The sequence below is a fragment of the Ursus maritimus genome, unplaced genomic scaffold (assembly GCF_017311325.1).
Source record: "Ursus maritimus isolate PB19 unplaced genomic scaffold, ASM1731132v1 scaffold_19, whole genome shotgun sequence".
Taxonomy (NCBI): domain Eukaryota; kingdom Metazoa; phylum Chordata; class Mammalia; order Carnivora; family Ursidae; genus Ursus; species Ursus maritimus.
Genome location: NW_024424341.1, coordinates 23819707 through 23838394, shown reverse-complemented (window position 1 = coordinate 23838394; position 18688 = coordinate 23819707). Strand labels below are relative to the sequence as shown.

The 18688-nt window shown below is 39.3% G+C and overlaps 1 protein-coding gene across 2 annotated transcripts in view; it reads right to left on the bottom strand.

Annotated features, from left to right (window-relative positions):
- TANGO6 (transport and golgi organization 6 homolog) overlaps positions 1-18688 on the bottom strand; it is a 176946-nt gene that overhangs the window by 125077 nt on the left and 33181 nt on the right. For both annotated transcript variants that reach the window (XM_040633505.1, XM_040633506.1), the window contains exons 8-10: positions 5549-5661; positions 3967-4143; positions 1062-1194 (exon numbers count right to left, since the gene is read on the bottom strand). In XM_040633505.1, coding sequence (XP_040489439.1) covers positions 1062-1194; positions 3967-4143; positions 5549-5661 — 423 coding nt within the window. The remainder of the gene's footprint in view (positions 1-1061; positions 1195-3966; positions 4144-5548; positions 5662-18688) is intronic.

The window sequence follows — 18688 nt, the reverse complement described above, 5'->3', positions numbered from 1 at the left end:
TTGCACGCTTGCTCTCTCCTTTTCCCTCTCTCTCTCCCTCACTTTCTAAAATAAATAAACAAATCTCTTTAAAAAATGTGAACACAAGAAGTGAGAAAAGCATCAAAAAAGTGGCCCCCCGGGGCACCTGGATAGCGCAGTGGTTAAGCGTCTGCCTTCAGCTCAGGGCGTGATCCCGGCGTTCCGGGTTTGAGCCCCACATCAGGCTCCTCTGCTGTGAACCTGCTTCTTCCTCTCCCACTCCCCTGCTTGTGTTCCCTCTCTCGCTGGCTGTCTCTATCTCTGTCGAATAAATAAATAAAATCTTAAAAAAAAAAAAAGTGGCCCCTACTTCAAGTTCTAGAACTGTTACCCCTGATTCTCTCCTTGCATTCCCCCATAACCACACCACCCTTAAACTCCACAGACATTTTCTTAGAGTAGACATTTTATTTAGGGAAAATAATGGAGAAAGCAGAGCTGGAAGATAGAAAATCAGAGATCACCCAGTTTACAGTCTCAAATGGTACAAATAAGGAGTACAGTATGGGGTACAAGTTGCTGTCAGAGATTAGAGCAAGAGGAAGCACAACCACCAACACTAAGAAACAGACCCGGAAAAGGTTTCAGGTGGTTACAAAATGAAGTGAGAAAGGCAGAACTGCTAAATCTCTTTTCCAAATACCTGACAAAACAACAGTCAGAAAGGATAAAGGATTACTCCATAACTGCAAAACCTGCTATTAACTTCAAAAGAGTACTTACTGTCAACACAGAGCAAAGATTAACCCTTTCATAGATCAGTAGTTCTGCTCTGGTCATCTCTCAAAGCTCAGGGCGGATTACCTCAGGAAATAGTTCGATCATATGTGTACTGCTGAAGGTAAGTTTCTTTTTTTTTTTTTTTACCAACCTAAAGGCTATTCAAAAATGAGGTACTCTTACATCCTCTGATTATTTCTCTCTTAGATTAGGACCTTAATTTTAGGAGCTAAAGTTATGGGTGCCCTGAAAATTCAAAGGGGATCCCGGTACTACCCTGGAATATAGCTGACCGTGTCCTCGCTATATGAAGTTCTTACCTTCAAGCAGAAGATGAAGAAGTCACCTGCCAAACCGCACTCTTGGCAGTGGGCTAACAAGTCCCCGAGATGCTCTACCTGGCACTGCTCTGAGGACACCTTCTGGTACAGGGCTTCATCTTCATCTTCATCACTGCAACACAGGGTAAGATTTATCTTGGCAGTGTCACCAAGAGATTTTTTTTTTTTTGAAACTCCGTAATATCTTCTAAAGTAACATGGCATTTTTATATAGTAAATCATTAGAAACATCTCAAAAATTTCTTTAAATTATTTTCCTGTTTCCCCATTTTGGAAAAGTACTTATTTTCAGAAGGTAGGCTATCATGTTTCTACGTAGTCATTTGCTCAGTGGGAAAAAGACTTGTGAAGGAGGTGGCTTTGCAGATGGATGCTGAAAAATTACTATTATTTCAACAAACTGAAAAAGTAAGGAGAAATTGAAGTATAAGTTGTATGCAGATATTCTGGTTCCTGAGGAAGAATAGAGAAAAAGAAGTCTGCAAAGGAAGGTCAGATTACAGAGGGCCTTGAATGCCATTCAAAGAAAGCTGGACTTTTTTTCAATGAGCCACTGAAGGGTTATGGGCAGCAGGAAAAGATACTATGCTTACAGGAGAACATGCAGTCAATCTCAACTAATAACAACTAACTAGCTGAAATATGAAAATGTGTAAGACTCAGAAAACTGAGTAGGCCAAATTTCCAACTGATAAAATATGGCCAAGTTACTAAAAGCAATGCTACAATTTCTGCAAAAAGTTTTAAGAAACTTCTCATGAGGTACTAAGGGTTTTAGTTTTATTGCAGACTAAATGAAAAAGCAAAGATACAATATTATTATACTGTATCACGTAAACAAACACAGAGGCACGAAGATGTACTAGAAGACAAAACCCTAAAAAAATGCAAACAGTGACTACGATCGTAGTTGCTTTTTGTTTTCCTCTTTATGCTTTTTGTGTTATATAAAGAAGGTACGTACTCTTGCGACTAAAGAAGGAATAAAATGTTTTCAGACTAAACTGAGAAAAAAATGACATGTTGCTTCATGTCACTGAAAAGTACAATTATGAAATAAAGTTGATTCGGCCATCCCATTGGGCAATAAGTCCCAATCTGCCAGCTTGCTAATAACACGGCCTTTATACTCCTCTAGTAGAATGAATAACCTATAAACTAAGCTTAAGATCTGTTCTTATATTCTCCCAGAATCTCCCAGCATCTTTCAGATCAGTCATGTATCTACACCACATTTTACGTTATAAAAAAACCTGAAATGGCTAAAAGTCACTTCTAAGCTTCTGTAACCATCCTGTCAAAATGAAGTATTACATTCAAATACTTTTTTAAAAAGTCATGACAATAATTACCTTAGGAAGCTCTAGTTCATTCATTCTAAAAATTGCAATATTAAAAGAGTCAATTCCAAATACGGTAGTTATATTTAGCTCCAGAAAAATAAAAATTCTGGATCTAAAGATGATGGAATCTAAGCTGCTCTTTTAGTGCTTCTTTAAACAAACTTCTTATTGATAACTGGGGCTCCTGGGCAGAATGATAGGGTAAAACGTAAGTGGTGAGACTGACCTGTCTTAAGGGGGCTGGCACCAGGAGCAAGATCTTTAGAACAAAAGATAAAATCACACACACACACACACACACACACACACACACACACTTCTTTGATATAGTGAATGTCAACTTTTTGGAGATATGGAGTGCCTTAAGTACCAAATGAAAACTATGGACCCTATTTTCAGAAAAAAAAATTCAGGTTTGCACATAAAAAATTTCTTGTATCTACTGGCAGTAGGTGAAGAGTCATTCAATAACTGCCTGTTCAGTTTTTTCCTACCATAAAGAGAAACTAGAGTTTCAATAATAACTGTGGATTCTGACATATGGGCACTAAGATGTACACTAGAGACTTGTCACGATAGCAATTAGTTTTAACTACTGATAAGTTATATACTATAAAAATCTCTATATAGTCACTAAAGTGGTCAGAGATTAAACTGTTCCAAAGTGTTTTTAAAATAATCATGTCAAGAAATTTTAAACTCTTTCAGTTCAAGGGCATAGTTACAACCATAAAACCTACTAGTGCTCAACAACTCTCAAGAAATTGGTAGCTTGTGTTTGTACTGATAATTCTGCTTACAATCAATGTGTGTTTTCCATTTTCCTCAAGTCCATCATATTGAAAGAGTGTCTAAGTTAACCATGAATAAAAAATAAAATTTACACCTTAACAAACAGCCACACTTTGAATGTGACGTAAAAATCTGAGCCATCAGTTAAGAATTGTATGGCACTCTGGTCAACAGGAACTTACATTCTTGAGGTAATAGTATCTACACATATCACCCAAAAAAGGAAATAATTTAAAATATACTTGTAAGATGTTAGAGAAATAAATGATCCATTCGACTAACATTTACTAAGCACCTTCTATTTGCTCTCTGGGGAAAAAGAAACCCCCAACATAAAATTAACATAAAAGATAGCTATCTGACAATTTCCCTGAGGAGTAAGTCTGACTCTGAACACACAAATACCATTTAGAGAGTCAAAAAGAGAATGATCGTCATGGTATTGAGGGTAAGCATGTGACTGCCCTTTACTCTGATTCTCTGGCAAAGACTTTGTGAAGTAAATGGGCTTGTGATGCAGAGCTGTGAGGCTCCAGCAAATTGCACCTGCAGGATTATTTAAGGCGCAAAAAAATCTGCAGGATTATTTAAGGCGCTCACATTTCATTTAGAGATTATAAATAGCAGCACCTCAGCGGCTTAAAGCTCTAGGTGCTGTTCTATCAGCGCCCCTTAGTGGACAAGTCAGGGAAGGGCCTTTTGGGTGCAATTGTATCAGAAGAGAGAAGGTAAAGACGGGGTGGACTCACCAAATGGCCTCTTTGATGGTAACCATGATGCCACCTTGAGCGGCAGCTCTAAACTGACACAGAGAATGAAGAGAGGACACAGATTTGTCCAATCCTGCAAATCCTTTCAGGCTGGCAATTGCCTTCCTCCTCTCTAGCTTCCCCAGAATCCATAATAAGATCTCTTGGCAAAGTGACCTGGCAGAAAAAGCAGTTATAAATGAGCTTGTCATCTTACTCTACACATCTAACAAGCTAACATAAAAAAAGAAAGGAAGACTGTCAGGTTCCACGGCATTCTAAATGCTGGCACAACCACCTCGTACTACTGAAGTGTAGGACTGGAAACTATGCTTCCTGTGAATTTCAGAATATATCTAATATCCTGAAATTCAGTGAGTGACTGACTAATCTTTGGCTCTAGAAACAACCTTGATAAGACACAGGAGCCCCACACGGTTTTTTAAAAAGCTAATTCCAAGTGTGTAAAAGAAAGTTTACACTGATAAAACCATCTATCAATGGGACCAAGAGCTGGTGACCAAGAAACAGCATACCAACAAATTCTGGCTGATTCCTCAGCCCCTTTTATCTCTGCCAGTCAACTAGGATTGGGATGGAATAAACGTTTGCTTCTTCCTTCTCAGTCTCTGATGAGGACATGTTAGTGCTGTGAGGATTTGGGTTTCAAAACTGTAAGTTATTATATGGACAGTTCTTTGAACCCAAATTCACAGACTTATTGTCCCCATCTTCCTCTGTGTTCTCTCTTGTCACTGCTCCTGTAGCTGTGGGCTACAAGGATGTGCTGACCACTTTTGGTCCAAGGCAGTATGTGAGCTTTCCTTCACGACTTAACAATGATGATGACAGCTGTCTATTGAATTTACGATATTCCAGGGACAGTGCTAAACATTTTATAGTCTATATACCCATAATATACCCAAGAAGAAGGTACTATTATTGTATATCTGATCACATGTGGGGGATTTCCAAACCCTAAAAATCAGAATTCTCTAGGACTTTAAGAAGGATATAACCCCTATAAGGAGGAATAAACAACATAAATATCTGTGAAAACAGCGCTGACACAAAATGAAGCCTACTTAAATTCCAATACAAAAGAGTATTTTCTGGATGATTAAGAAATCCCTTGTTCCAAACAACACTGAGCAGCACTCACACCAAATCCAAGTCTAAATTACAGAGTGCCACATTCAGGTCCAGATATCCCCACCTTGATTTCTCATTCCCCACAAGGTTGTTATAATCCACTCTCCATTTCCTCCTTCCTAGACATGTAATTCTAGTATTTCTCACCGAACAGGGACGTGTTTACACATGTAAACAGGGATTTTGTCTCTGACGTCTAGGACAGAGGCTGAGGAAAGCCATCTAAAAATTACATCCAATCCCCTGCAATCTGAAAAGCTCTCTTTCTTTCACAGATGAAAAAATAAGAGGATCCTCAAATGTTTTACTGATTTTGAAAGAAAAAAAATTACAAAGTGGCATTAAGTTTTACTCAAAATAAGAGTAAGAACAACATACAATAAAGATTTCACTATAAACAAATAAGGTTCTCTAGGTTTTCTTTTTTTACCTTATGTGAGACACACTTTGTTTGGTAAAACAGTAGAGAGAAAAGAGCACTCCCAGGACGGGAAGCAGGGAATCCACTAAAACGGTCACAGGTTCATTCCCCACCACATATACCTAGGGAAAGGAAAACGGTGAGAGGTACCATGAGTGCAAGGCCAGAGGAATGGGAATCAAACACCATACACCTACTAGCAGCACAGAGAGTCTTATCTTAAGCAACACTTTAGTCCCAAACCGAACAATTTTAGCTCTAAGGCTAAGAAAACCACTTGAGATTGGCACACAGGCTGAGACACAGGGAGCCTGAGCTGGAGCAGGGCCCTTCCGTGTGCGCAGCAAGAACTGCGGGGGAAAATGGGTAAATTAACCCGTCCTCGGACAGCTTCCTTTCCTGCTTTTGACGACCTTTGTATCTCTTGCTAATCTATTGCTCATCTATATGATAATTCTCTCATTACTGAAGGCCCTGCTCTTAGGAACTAACAAGCAATTAATGTCAAATAGAAAAACTTAAAACTAGATTTGAAAAATAAAAACAAAGCTTGCTCTAGATTTGTCACTCTTAAGATCTAACTGCCACATGGGCATGTCCTATTCTAATTCAGTAAGTGTTAAAAGAAATTACAGTGTGCACCTAGCTCTGCACTGACTTTATAGGGTTAAGCGTGTAAGGATGCTGATTTTTGTTAACAGTAATTATGTCACACATTTTAGTTGTCCTTTCAAAAAGGACAGCACAAATGCATTCAATAACATTTATGTGAATACCCACTGGAATCCAAGCATTGTCCTAGGCATTGTAGTGAATATAAAAATGATTAACAGTTGTTCTCTCTCAGTTGCTTGTGTTCTACCAAGAAGAATAAAACAAGTAAACCAATCATAATAATAATAATTCAAAGCAGGTAATTTAAGGAATTAAGAGCAAAATGCTATTTTTTCAATATTCTTTCTCTAAATAATGGCTTAAGTTTCCCTTTCCTCATCCTTTAAAATAGGGCTAAGACTGGGACGCCTGGGTGACTCAGTCGATTAAGCGTCTGCCTTTGGCTCAGGTCATGATCCCAGGGTCCTGGGATCGAGTCCCAGGTAGGGCCCCTTGCTCAGCGGGGAGCCTGCTTCTCCCTCAGCCTGCCGCTCCCCTGCTCGTGCACACGCTCTCTCTCTCTCTGAAGTGAATAAATAAAATCTTAAAAAAAAATTAATCGCTATCTGTTCCTCATCTTTCTCCTTTCATCATCGTTATGTGTGTCTAGGCTATCAGATTTTAATTATTAATTAAATTGTGTTTAATTGAAGTAGAAATCAATGCTGTTTATTTAGTTATTTTTTTATCAGTGCTGTTTATGGAATACTAAAGGTCATGGAGGCCCAAGCTGGAAAACTCTCTGTGCTTTTCCAGAGAACCCTGTGCCTTTAAATCAACCCTAACTTTTCACACTCCTTAAGCCTCCCAGCTCCTCTGTGGAGCCTGATAACCAAGGAGCCAGTTTCCTGTGCATGATCTAATCTCCATAAGCGCAGCTAAATGAGGTGCCTTGTATGGCAGTGTTCACAAGTAATATGCAGGCCTAATTATGATATCACCAATTACAAGTGGGAAAAAAAAAAAAAAGAGAGAGATTCCCCCAGATAACGTAAGGGCCTATTGTTTGGTTCTGTAGTCTGTGTTCCCAGAAGTAATCCCTGTGGAGCCATCCTTCCTTACCAGCATCTTTTGTACAAAAACCAAAAACCAAATGGAGTTAAATCTCCATTTTTACTGGCTTGACTGCGCCAAAGCACCTCAAAATTTTTTTTATTTATTTACTTGACAGAGAGAGGGAGAGCTCAAACGGGGAGCGGCAAGGAGCCCAGGACCCTGGGATCATGACCTGAGCCAAAGGCAGATGCTTAACAGACTAAGCTACTCAGGTGCCCCACACCTCAAACTTTAACATGACTTCAATCAAGCCCATTTCTCAGAGGTATATGTTGTTATTGATGAATTCCTCCAATTTTTAAGTTCTCTTGTTATACTTTCCTGAAGGAACGAGTACTACTTTTGAATTTAGGAACAATTGATCAATGAGTTTTCTCTGTGATATCTCAAAGAACTTGAATGGCCTCTGCTCGACAACAGAGGCTGTCACCTCCCTTCCAATATTAGTAGTAATTTCTCCTTGCACTGAACCCAAAACTATCTCCATTTTAAACTTCCTTGATGGGAGGACATTTATTTTCCAAAAGATTTGGATGGGCCATCCAAAATTTCTACCTTTTCCATAGGCCTACTATTTATTTGACTGTTCAACTGTTCATCCACTCATTCACTGATTCAAATATTTAGTAAGCATCTAAGTGCGATTAATGACTTTTCTCCTCTAAATTCCAATAGCACTTTAGAGCTTATAACATATAATCAGCCCATAAATACACAGTTACCTCTGCCCTCTTCAACTAGCCTCTCTACTTCTCTATTTCAGCACCTGTCACGATAGATGATTAAGTGTGTTACCTGAATGTCTGGTGACTAAGCAGTTGTTACAGAAGTATACAACTTAAAGGAACCCCACTGTTACTGTTTTTATGAAGCCAAAAATAGCTACCATTTATTACAATGTCTACTCAAGAATAAACCAGGTTATTCAGCTAAACATTTAATATGCAATCGATCCTCACAAGTCCTGCAGGTTAAGCATTTTTATGCCCATTCTAAAAATGTGGAAAACAGGCTCAGAGAAGCAAAGTTAGTTGAGCCAAGGTACTCTGAGTGGCAGAGCCAGGGTGAACCCGGATCTGCCTGACATAAAATCCATGCACAACCCATAGAGACAAGATGGAAAGCAGATGAGTGGTTGTAAAGGGGTGGGAGGAAGGGGACATGGGGACTGACTGCTTAATGGGTATGGTGTTTCCATCTGGGGTGATGAACAAGTTCTGGAACTCGACAGTGACAATAACTGGGCAACTGTGAATGGACTTAATACCAATGAATTGTCTACTTGAAGATCGTTAAAATGGTAAATTTTATGCCATGTGTATTTTACCATAATTTTAAAAAGAACAAAGCACGTACTCCATGGCCTCCCAATACTCACCTTCCCAACCGCATGTTTTGATTGCTCCAGTCCCTAATCCATACCAACTTTATTCCAGCCACCTTCCTTCAGAATCAGTAGGCCCCAGCTTTTTGGGCTGTTAATAACTCTAGTCCTGCTACCTCCGCAAAGTAGGGCGAGAGTTTCCGAGCGGCACCACGGACAGCAGCTTCTGCACCACCTCCCCTTCCTCCTAACTGAGACTCTTATGTATTATTTAGCTCCCTTCTACCAAGCCTTCCAGTAGATCTCCAGAACCATACTGTGGCCAGGCCTTTCCAAGGACGGTGCCCTCCTTCCAATCTCTTGCCTAGTACCCAACTCATATGTAAGTTAACAGTTTTGTGTGCACCTCGCATCCAACAATACCTTCTATATACACTCCCAAAGTGGAATCTGCTCACTTCCCACTTCATGTGGACTCCCCAGATCACTGACTTATACCTGGAGTCCAGTGACCCATAAAGGGACACCGGAGGCTGCCTGATTCAGCCAATGTTGTACTGAGATCTCTTGCTGACAGCACCGACAATGACCAAATGCTCTAGAGAAAAAACACAAAAAACAAAAAACAGTCCTTCCAATGAAGTCATATACTATATATGGAAGAAATGGTTGGGGCCAGTTCCTTCCAGTCTCCTCCACACTAGACTGGTGACAGTACCGACCGAGGGAGCAGTGAAGCCACAACAGTAAGCTGTTCCTGCCCCACAGTGGAGGGGGCCCTGCTACCCTGCATCCATGCCCTAACACCGGGGTGTTGTGGAATTTCCTTGGACTGTGCTTATGTGTAGTCTCCTTCTAGTTGGGGTTCTTTCCTGCTCACCAGAGGCAAAGCAGTACGGGAGTTCAAGATCTGAAACATAATCCCCTACTTTATGTATTATTTCAACCCGTGGAAATTCCCTTTTCTCAGCAGTTTAACTATTGGGTATGTTTCACATAGGGTTGTTTGTAATACTTCTACCTACCAGTTGTGGGACTTAACACAAATCAACAGACTTCTCTGAGTCTCAGTTTCCTTATCTAGAAAACAAGGAGGTTAGATTAATCAAGCTTTAAGGCCTCTTTGGTGTCTAATCTATCATCCTCTGACTTGAGTGCAAATATGCTCTCTTCTGCATCTTTATGGTACCTCAGCCATTAAGAGGTAAAACTAGTTGAAAAAAATGAACCAATCCTCCACCCAAAAATTTTTAAATACTGAAACTTGACAAAGTTGTAAAAATTTATAACCCTCCCCACATGCTTTCCTTTCTTCTATCAGTTCTGAAGTTAGCACCTTAAAGATGAAATCCTGTTTAGTTGAAAGGTTTTCTGGATACTTGAGGTATTTGTAAGGACTAGGGATCACCAAACAAAATACCAAGAGGTGGGAAAGCTGAAGCAGGGAAGAGAGAGATGAACTCTCGAGGCACCTTTTCAATTCTCTGGTATGAAAAAGCCTCTCTGAGAGTAAGCGAAATGGTGCTTTGAAGAAAAGATGGGCTTCCATGTCTAACTGTAGCTTTTCCAGTATAAATATATAGGACAAGGCTGATGGGCAAAGTAAGAGGTAAGTATGGATTTATGAAAATCATAATGGCTCAGAACAGATCACTTGAGGAAACAGACGGATACCAATGACCCCACTGGCAGCTTCGGGATTTCCACAGTCCTTTCTGAACACATCTTGGCTTTCTATCACGGATTCAGCCATGAGAAAGTGCCTGCGGTTAAGCCTTACAGCTCTTTGTCTGAGCTTAGAGACTACTCTTGACAAGTAATAGAGACATGTTTCTTGGTGCTCTTAACGATAGATCACAGACTACCTGTAACTGTTTGCTTGATTGGGAGCTCCCTAAAGGTAGCGACTGGCTTTTAATCATTTCTGTGTTTGTAAACCTAGCAGAGTATCTGCCATTCTGTATGTACTTCGTAAAATTTTTTTTGTGACTAACTGAATCAAAGAACAAATGAATAAAGCACATGGAATGCTTTTTATTTTCTCAAAAGTTCTATTTTTGTGGGGAAATTACAAAGCTGTCTGTATTTTCTCTTTTTTTTTTTTAAAGCTGTAGCTAGAAGCTATTCAACCAATGTTAATTAACTGAGGAATCACAGAACTTCAGCCATGGAAGGGAAAGCGGACTGAACAAAAGGAGGTTTGCTTTTATTGTATTGGCTTATTCAGTACCTATCTTCAATATCTAAAGGACTGAATTTCTCTGGAAGGACTGATGAGAAATTTAAATTAAAAAGGAAAGGAAAAACCCAAGGGAGTCAAAATGGTCAGAAATATTAAGAATTAAACATGTGTTTCTTATTCAAAGCAAAACAAAACAGAAAGCAGTCCTCACATACTCCATTTGTCATTTACTAGACTTCCATTACATGGTTAAGCACATCCCTCTGAGACCACTGTAGAGCTGAAAGAGCACAAGGAGATCAGGAGTCAGGAAACAGGTATGAATTTTGCTTCTGACACCTACATGATCGCCCAAAATCACATATTAAGTGAGTGAGCATGGGTAAGACATTTAAACCCCTCGAGGATTCAGTTTCCTCATTTATAATGCAAGTGTTAAGCTTTTGGCCTAAGTATCAGCTAAGATAATTCATGTTAAAATATTGTGTAAAATATACAGCCCGGTGCAAATGTTACATTTATTCCTAAATACCTGCTGATACGGCTGTAAATGGAACTATCTCCTTAATTTATGGCCTTATCTTTTATAGGGATGTATACGTGTAGAAATACAAACATGAATCAAGCTGACTGAATCCTAACACTGAAATTCAGTACAGGCTGGAACTTGACTGTACTCCTGTTAAAGATTAAACTAGTCGAATGCTGCCTTCTAAAATATCACAGTGATCCTTTTGATAGTAATGTTCCAGAACTTCTAATGCACTTACTGAGTTTAATTAAGACTTGTGAGAAGCAAAGGGACAAGCCAAGTTACCTAATATAGTATTTTGCACTGTGCATGTTTTCACAGAGTATTGCATAAAATAATCTTTTTTAAAAAGAGTTTCCTTGAACCAAAAGAGAACTGACAGTTTTTGAGCACAAATTATTTGCTGAAGTATACAATTAACCTTCCACAAGTTACCTTGTTTAATCCCTACAACTCAAGTGTTTTAAATAAGTCACCTAAAGTCACATGAATCATCAACCCTTCAGCCAGATGCCAACCTAGGTCTATAGGACTCAAAAGGCCACGTGCTTTGCACTATACTATACCACAGAATCTGAATGTACCATCTAACACTTGAATCTTCCACAGCTTTGAAGGCTACTTTTTTAAAAAAAGATTTATTTATTTATTTTGGTGGGGGAGGTGTGTGGGGGGAGGCAGAGGGAGAGAGAGAATCTCAAGCCAACTCCTCACTAAGCGGTGGGGCTCCACCTCACAACTCTAAGATCATGACCTGAGCTGAAATCAAGAGTTGAAATCTTAAGTGACCGAGCCACCCAGGCACCCCAAGGATACTTCTTTTGGTCCTTTACATGTTATTCTAGGTTACAGTTCAGTTAGAGTTGGAAACATCCAGAAACAATGACTGCATTTAGGGAAGAGCCGTAGTGGGAGAAGACTTAACTTTTTACTGCAAAGCCTTTTGTACTTCTTAAACGTGTACCATGTACAAATACTATCTTTTCTAAACACAGAGTGAGAGAAAAAGAAGAGATGAAAGGATTGGTTCCCGGACCAGATCTGGCACTCACTAGTACGATTTGGGACAAGTCACTTCACAAACTTTTGGATTTTGTTTCCTTTACTGTAAAATGAGGGATTAATTTGTCAAAGCCAAAGAATGTATCACACCAAGAGTGAACCCTAATGTAAACTATGGACTCAGGTCAGTGTAGGCTCACCAACTATAACACATGTCCCACTCTGATGTGAAATGCTAATGGTGGGAGAGGCTGTGCACATGTGGGGGCAGGAGATATATGGGAACCCTCTACTCGATTTTTCTGTGCACATAAAACTGCTCTAAAAATCAAAGTCCATTCAAAAACCAAAAAAACAAATTATTTATATATTTCCTTCCAGCTCTAAGATTCTATTATTCCAATTTACTCTACAAAAACAATTAAAAATTCAGAAAGAGGAGTCAATTGGCCAGTCTGAGAGAGTAACTTTAATTAGAAATTTGTTAAGATTAAATGGAGAAAAAGGCTTGGATAATTAAAGTCAGGATTCCCTGAATCTGGAAACAGAGAGATAAAATGGAAATGAAAATGAAGAATATAAACTAATTAGGTACCTTCTAGCCTTTCCTACCCTAAAATTTCTTCTGCCTTTAGGGGGTCTTGGCAAGTACTGTAAGGAATACTAAAAGGAAACATTCCCCACACCCTCCCAGTCCCACCTGGTATCAGATTCTGGTCGGTTCTCTTATGAGCAAGAAAATGTCCAAATTGTAAAGAATTTTACAATTCTCTTATCCTGCCCTACCCAGAATGAATCTCTATGCAGCCTAGGTCTCTCTTTACCTCTGTACGCAATAAAAACCATTTATCCCTCTTGTACCAGAGAGGACAAAAAAAACTTAAGTATTCGAGGGATAGGGCCCCAGACATTCAGAGCCAGAAGGAGACAGAACTGGAAGCCATTGGACTAGAAGTTATTTGAGCTGCAAATCCCCTTCTCAGCTTAGATAATTTTACCAGATGTAAGGTACACACATAGAAATGATGAGAATTATTTATGCAGAAGGACAAGTGGCTATGCCAAATTTTCAGTTCAATTCAATAAGCATCTATGTGTATACCTGTATTGTTGAGAACTTTCCACCTGGCCCACCAGAACCACACTGCTCCATTCCGTGCTGTATGTAAAAGATGCAAGCACAAAAAGACCTTCTCTTGGGATGCCTGGGTGGCTCAGCTGGTTAAGCATCTGCCTCCGGTTCAGGTCATGATCCCAGGGTCCTGGGATTGAGCCCCACAATGGGCCCCTTGCTCAGCAGGAAGCCTGCTTCTCCCTCTCCCTCTGCAACTCCCCCTGCTTGTGCTGTTGCGCTCTCTCTCTCTCTCTGTCAAATAAAGAAATAAAATCTTAAAAAAAAAAAAAAGACCTTCTCTTATAATTGCTTCTGCCACATTTTCTTTCAGCAAGCTGAGGGTTTATTTCTTTAAATACCAAAATGTATTTATATTTTACCTCTTTCAGAAGAAATCTTTTTAAAATGGAATATATGCAATCCTTGCCCTCTTAAAGGATAATGAACATAACAGTCCCAACATTGTTTTTCAAATTATTATGCCCTTTTGGGGTACTTCTGTCTTCTTTCTTGCTTTTCTCTGCTCTTAGGTAGTTTAACTCACTTCTTTTTTAAAGATTTTATTTATTTACAATTAAACTTTTTAAATATTAATGAACATATAATGTATTATTTGTTTCAGGGGTACAGGTCTGTGATTCATCAGTATTATTAAACTTTTTTTAAAAAATTATTTATTTATTTATTTGAGTGGGGCAGGGAGGGGCAGAAGAAGAGGGAGAAGAAGAGAAGAAGGGGCGGGAGAAGAAGAAGCAGGTAGCCCAACTTGGGACTCAATCCCAGGACCCTAGGGTCATGACCTGAGCCAAAGGCATTCGCTTAACTTACCGAGCCACTCAGGCGCCCGGAAATTTTATTTTTAGGTAATCTCTACAACCCAACATGGGGCTCAAACTCACAGCTCCAAGATCAAGAGTTGCATGCTCTTGCAACTGAGCCAGCCGGGCACTCCTAAATAACTTCTAATTTGTTACTGCTAATTTCACTATGGTCTTAATCGATCTTACCTGGCTTACGTATAAAGTAAAGAGGAAACTGGCTCTGAGGAGCTAAGGGGCTCTGCAATTAGGTGTTGAGATGGCAGCCAGATAGGCGCTATCATGATACAGGTTACACAGGACATTCAATTGGAAATGTCAAGTGAGGCACCAAGACAGAATAGATTGAAAACTCCAAGATAAGATACCAGACTAAGATGAGAGCAGGACTATAAAAACTTCCCATTCAGAAAGAGGGTAGAGAAGGATCAAATGTGTGGAGACCGAGAGGAGACTGATGAGGAAGATTTCTTTGGGGAGAGCTCTTGGTGAGGGTGAATCCCCTCCCCCACCCACCAATGAGAAGAAAGACAACCCAGTTTAAAAATGGGCAAAGGATCTTAATAGAAATCTCCCCAAGGAAGACATGCAAATGGCCAGTAAGCACACAACAGGCTATTTAACATCATTAGCCATTAGGGAAATGTGACTCAAAACCACAATAAGATCCTACTTCAAGCCCACCAGCAAGGCTATAATAATGGAGGACAAGGAGGGGAAGAGAAGGAGGAGGGAGAGGAAGAGGGGGAGGAAGACCAGTGGTCTGGTAGTGGTAATGTTGGGCAGAGAGGATAAATTGGAATTATATTAAAAAAAAAAAAAAAAAAGGATAAATTGGAATTCTCATACTCTGGTGGTGGGAATGTAAAATGGTGCTGCCGCTTTGGAAAACAGTCTGACGGTACCTTCAAAAGTTGAACATAGTGCTATCACATGATCCAGCAATTTCACTGCTAGCTACATACCCAAGAGAAACAAAAACATATGTCCACACAAAAACCTATACATGAAGGTCTATAGCAGCTTTGTTCACAAGAGCAAAATGTGGAAACAACACAAATTTCCATCAACTGACAAATTTTGGTATATGCATAAAATAGAATACTACTTGGCATTAAAAGGAATGAAGTGCTGCTTCATGCAACAACATGATAAATCTTAAAAAGTGAACTACAAAAGACCACATATTACACAAGTCCATTTATATGAAATATCCAGAACAGGCAAATCTAGAGAGACAGAAAGTAGATTTTAGTGGTTGCCTATGGCTCGGGGCAAAGCTGGGAGAATGAAGAGTGACAGCTAATGGGTATGGGGTACTTTAAGGGGGACAATAATATTCTAAGATCGGATTTGTGGTGATAGTTGCACGACCCTGTGAATATACTAAAAGCACTGAGTTGAACACTTTAAATGCATCAATTGTGTGGTATACACGCGCGTGTGCGCGCACAAACACACATATATATATATACAAAACAATAAATCTGTTAAAAATAAAAGAAGAGAGAAAGAAAACCAGAGCTGGAAATGTTCCCAAATGCCTCTCTAAAATTAAACACTCTCTTGTACCCTCTCGCTACCCAGTGAGTTGCTGGATCAATTCAGCTATCCCAGATGTTCTCCTTATTTCCTGCCTTTGAGCTGTGCTCTATAATTTAGTATTAGCAGAAAGTTAATAAAGACAACACATCCTTTGTTGCTAAACTTTACACAGTGTTTACCATTTTCCTCCAACGTACACATTTCCTCTGTTTTCCCCCTGCAGCTGAGCTGCCAAAACTTCGTAGGGAGAATAATTACCCTTCTGCACCCCTTCCTGCTTTCATAACAGTCCCAACCTTTTGTGCATAATCAAGTGTTTATAGCAAACTGATGTTTTGCTTGCCTCTCCAGGAGGTTTTAAATTCACCAAACTGTTCACCAAATTAGGAGGGTTTTTTTCCTCCCCCCCTTTCTTTGGGCAAGAATAGGAACAATGGCAGGATTCACTATTTCTGGATCTCCATTTTTTAGAGGCTAATTCACTTGCCAGAAAGAAGTTGTTTTGCTTTCTTTTTCCTCGAAAAGCAATTTTTTTGACTTCCCAGAAATACTATGAAGGGTTTTTACCAAAGTTTAGTTGCAATTAGTTCTACCCTTGACACCACTTTCAAGTCTTTCTGACAATACACACCCAACTATTTAGTGATTTTTCATCCTTAGATGGTATGTGACTGAAGATAATCTTTCTGAAAGTTAGCTGGGCCTTGTTCTCTAATTCAGATTATTTGCTTTCTAGGTTGCTCTATATAATTTCTTCTTTCTATAAACTAAAATGTCCTTGCCTATGCATATGTAGAACAGGATATAAAAACCTTCTTTTTGGGGCGCCTGGGTGGCACAGCGGTTAAGCGTCTGCCTTCGGCTCAGGGCGTGATCCCGGCGTTACGGGATCGAGCCCCACATCAGGCTCTTCTGGCATGAGCCTGCTTCTTCCTCTCCCACTCCCCCTGCTTGTGTTCCCTCTCTCGCTGGCTGTCTCTATCTCTGTCGAATAAATAAATAAAATCTTTAAAAAAAACAAAACAAAACAAAAAAAACCTTCTTTTCATAAGTCTCTAAGGCATTAAAAAACAAAAACAGCATAATATTCACTAAGTCATCATGTCATGTTTTATCTATAAGCAATTTAATTCTACATTCGTATGCCAGGTCAACCCTCTACAGGATACTCTCTCTTTTTTTTAATAGCAAAATTAAATGAAAGGGTGGTAAACATCTTACTTTAGTAAAAAGCTGAGTGCTGTAGAGCATGAGTACTGAATTTTTCAGCATGCATTTTATATTTACAAATTATTAATATCATACATAAGGTTTAAAACAAAACAAAACAAAAGCATCTGCCTTCTTATCTGAAAGAAGATAACGTAAGATTTACTCTATACCCTCCTACACGGCTAGAGGGAATGTAAAATAGTGCAGACACTTTGGCAGTTCTTCAAATGGTTAAATACAGACATACTGTAAGATCTAGGAATTCTACTCGGGTTAAACACAAAGTTACCATAAGATCTAGCAACACACCCAAGAGAAATGAAAACCTACGTTACACAAAGACTCCTACACAAATGTCCACAGCAGCATTAATCGTAATAGCCAAAATGCAGAAACAACCCAAACATATATCAGAGGATGAGTGAACTACAAAAGACATCCTACACCCACAACAGGATACTATTCAGCAATAAAAAGGAATGAAGTCTTGGGGCACCTGGATGGCTCGGTCAGCAGAGCGTACAACTCTCGATCTAAGGGTTGTGAGTTCAAGTTCCATGCTGGGTGTAGAGATTACTTAAAAATTTAAAAAATCTTAAAAAAAAAAAAAAAAAAGAATGAAGTCCTGCTTCATACAATATAAACCTGAAAAACATCATGCTAAGTAAAAGCAGCCAATCACAAAAGACTACATATTACAGAATTCCATTTATATGCAATGTCCAGAATAGGCAAATCTAGAGAAAGAGAAAGTAGATTAGTGGCTGCCTAGGGCTGGAGGGGTGAGAGGTGGGGAGAGTGGAGGGAAGGGTGGTGGAGGACTTTGGGAGTAGTGTGAGGTTTCTTTTTGGGTAATGAAGTACCCTAAAATCAGCTGTGATGATGGCTACACAAATATAATATATATTTGAATGTGAATATAATAAAAAGCCAATTGATTTGTATACTTTATTATTTTTTTATTTTTCATTTTTTAAAAGATTTATTTATTTATTTGAGAGTATGGGGTGGGGGGAGGGGGCAAAGGGAGAGGGAGAGAGAATCTCAACCAGGCTCCCCACTGAGTACAGAGCCTGATACACAGCTCAATCTCACGACTCTGGGATCATGACCTGAGACAGAATCAAAAGTCAGACACTTAACCAACTGAGCCACCCAGGTGTCCCAATTTGCACACTTCAAATGAGTGAACTGTAAAGTACATGAATTATATCTTATAAAGCTGTTTTACTTTTATTTTTTTTATTTAACTTTTAGTTAGTTAACATACAGTGCAATATTGGTTTCTGGAGCAGAATTTAGGGCTTCATCACTCAGATCCAACACACAGTGCTCATCACAAGTGCCCTCTTTAATACCCATCAACAATCTAGCCCATCTCCCACCTACCTCCTTCCATCAACCCTCAGTTAGTCTCTGACCATAAGAGACTCTTAATCATAGGAAACAAACTGAGGGTTGCTGGATGGGAGTGGGGTGGGGGGTTGGGGTAACTGGGTGATAGACACTGAGGAGGGCACGTGATGTAATGAGCACTGGGTATTATATAAGACTGATGAATCACTGACTTCTACCTCTGAAACCAATAATACATTATATGTTAATTAATTGAATTTAAACTTAAAAATGGAAAAAAAATTTTTTAAATTTTAAAAGGTACAAAAAAAAAGAGTCTCTTATGGTTTGTTTCACTCTTTCCTTTTTTTGTTT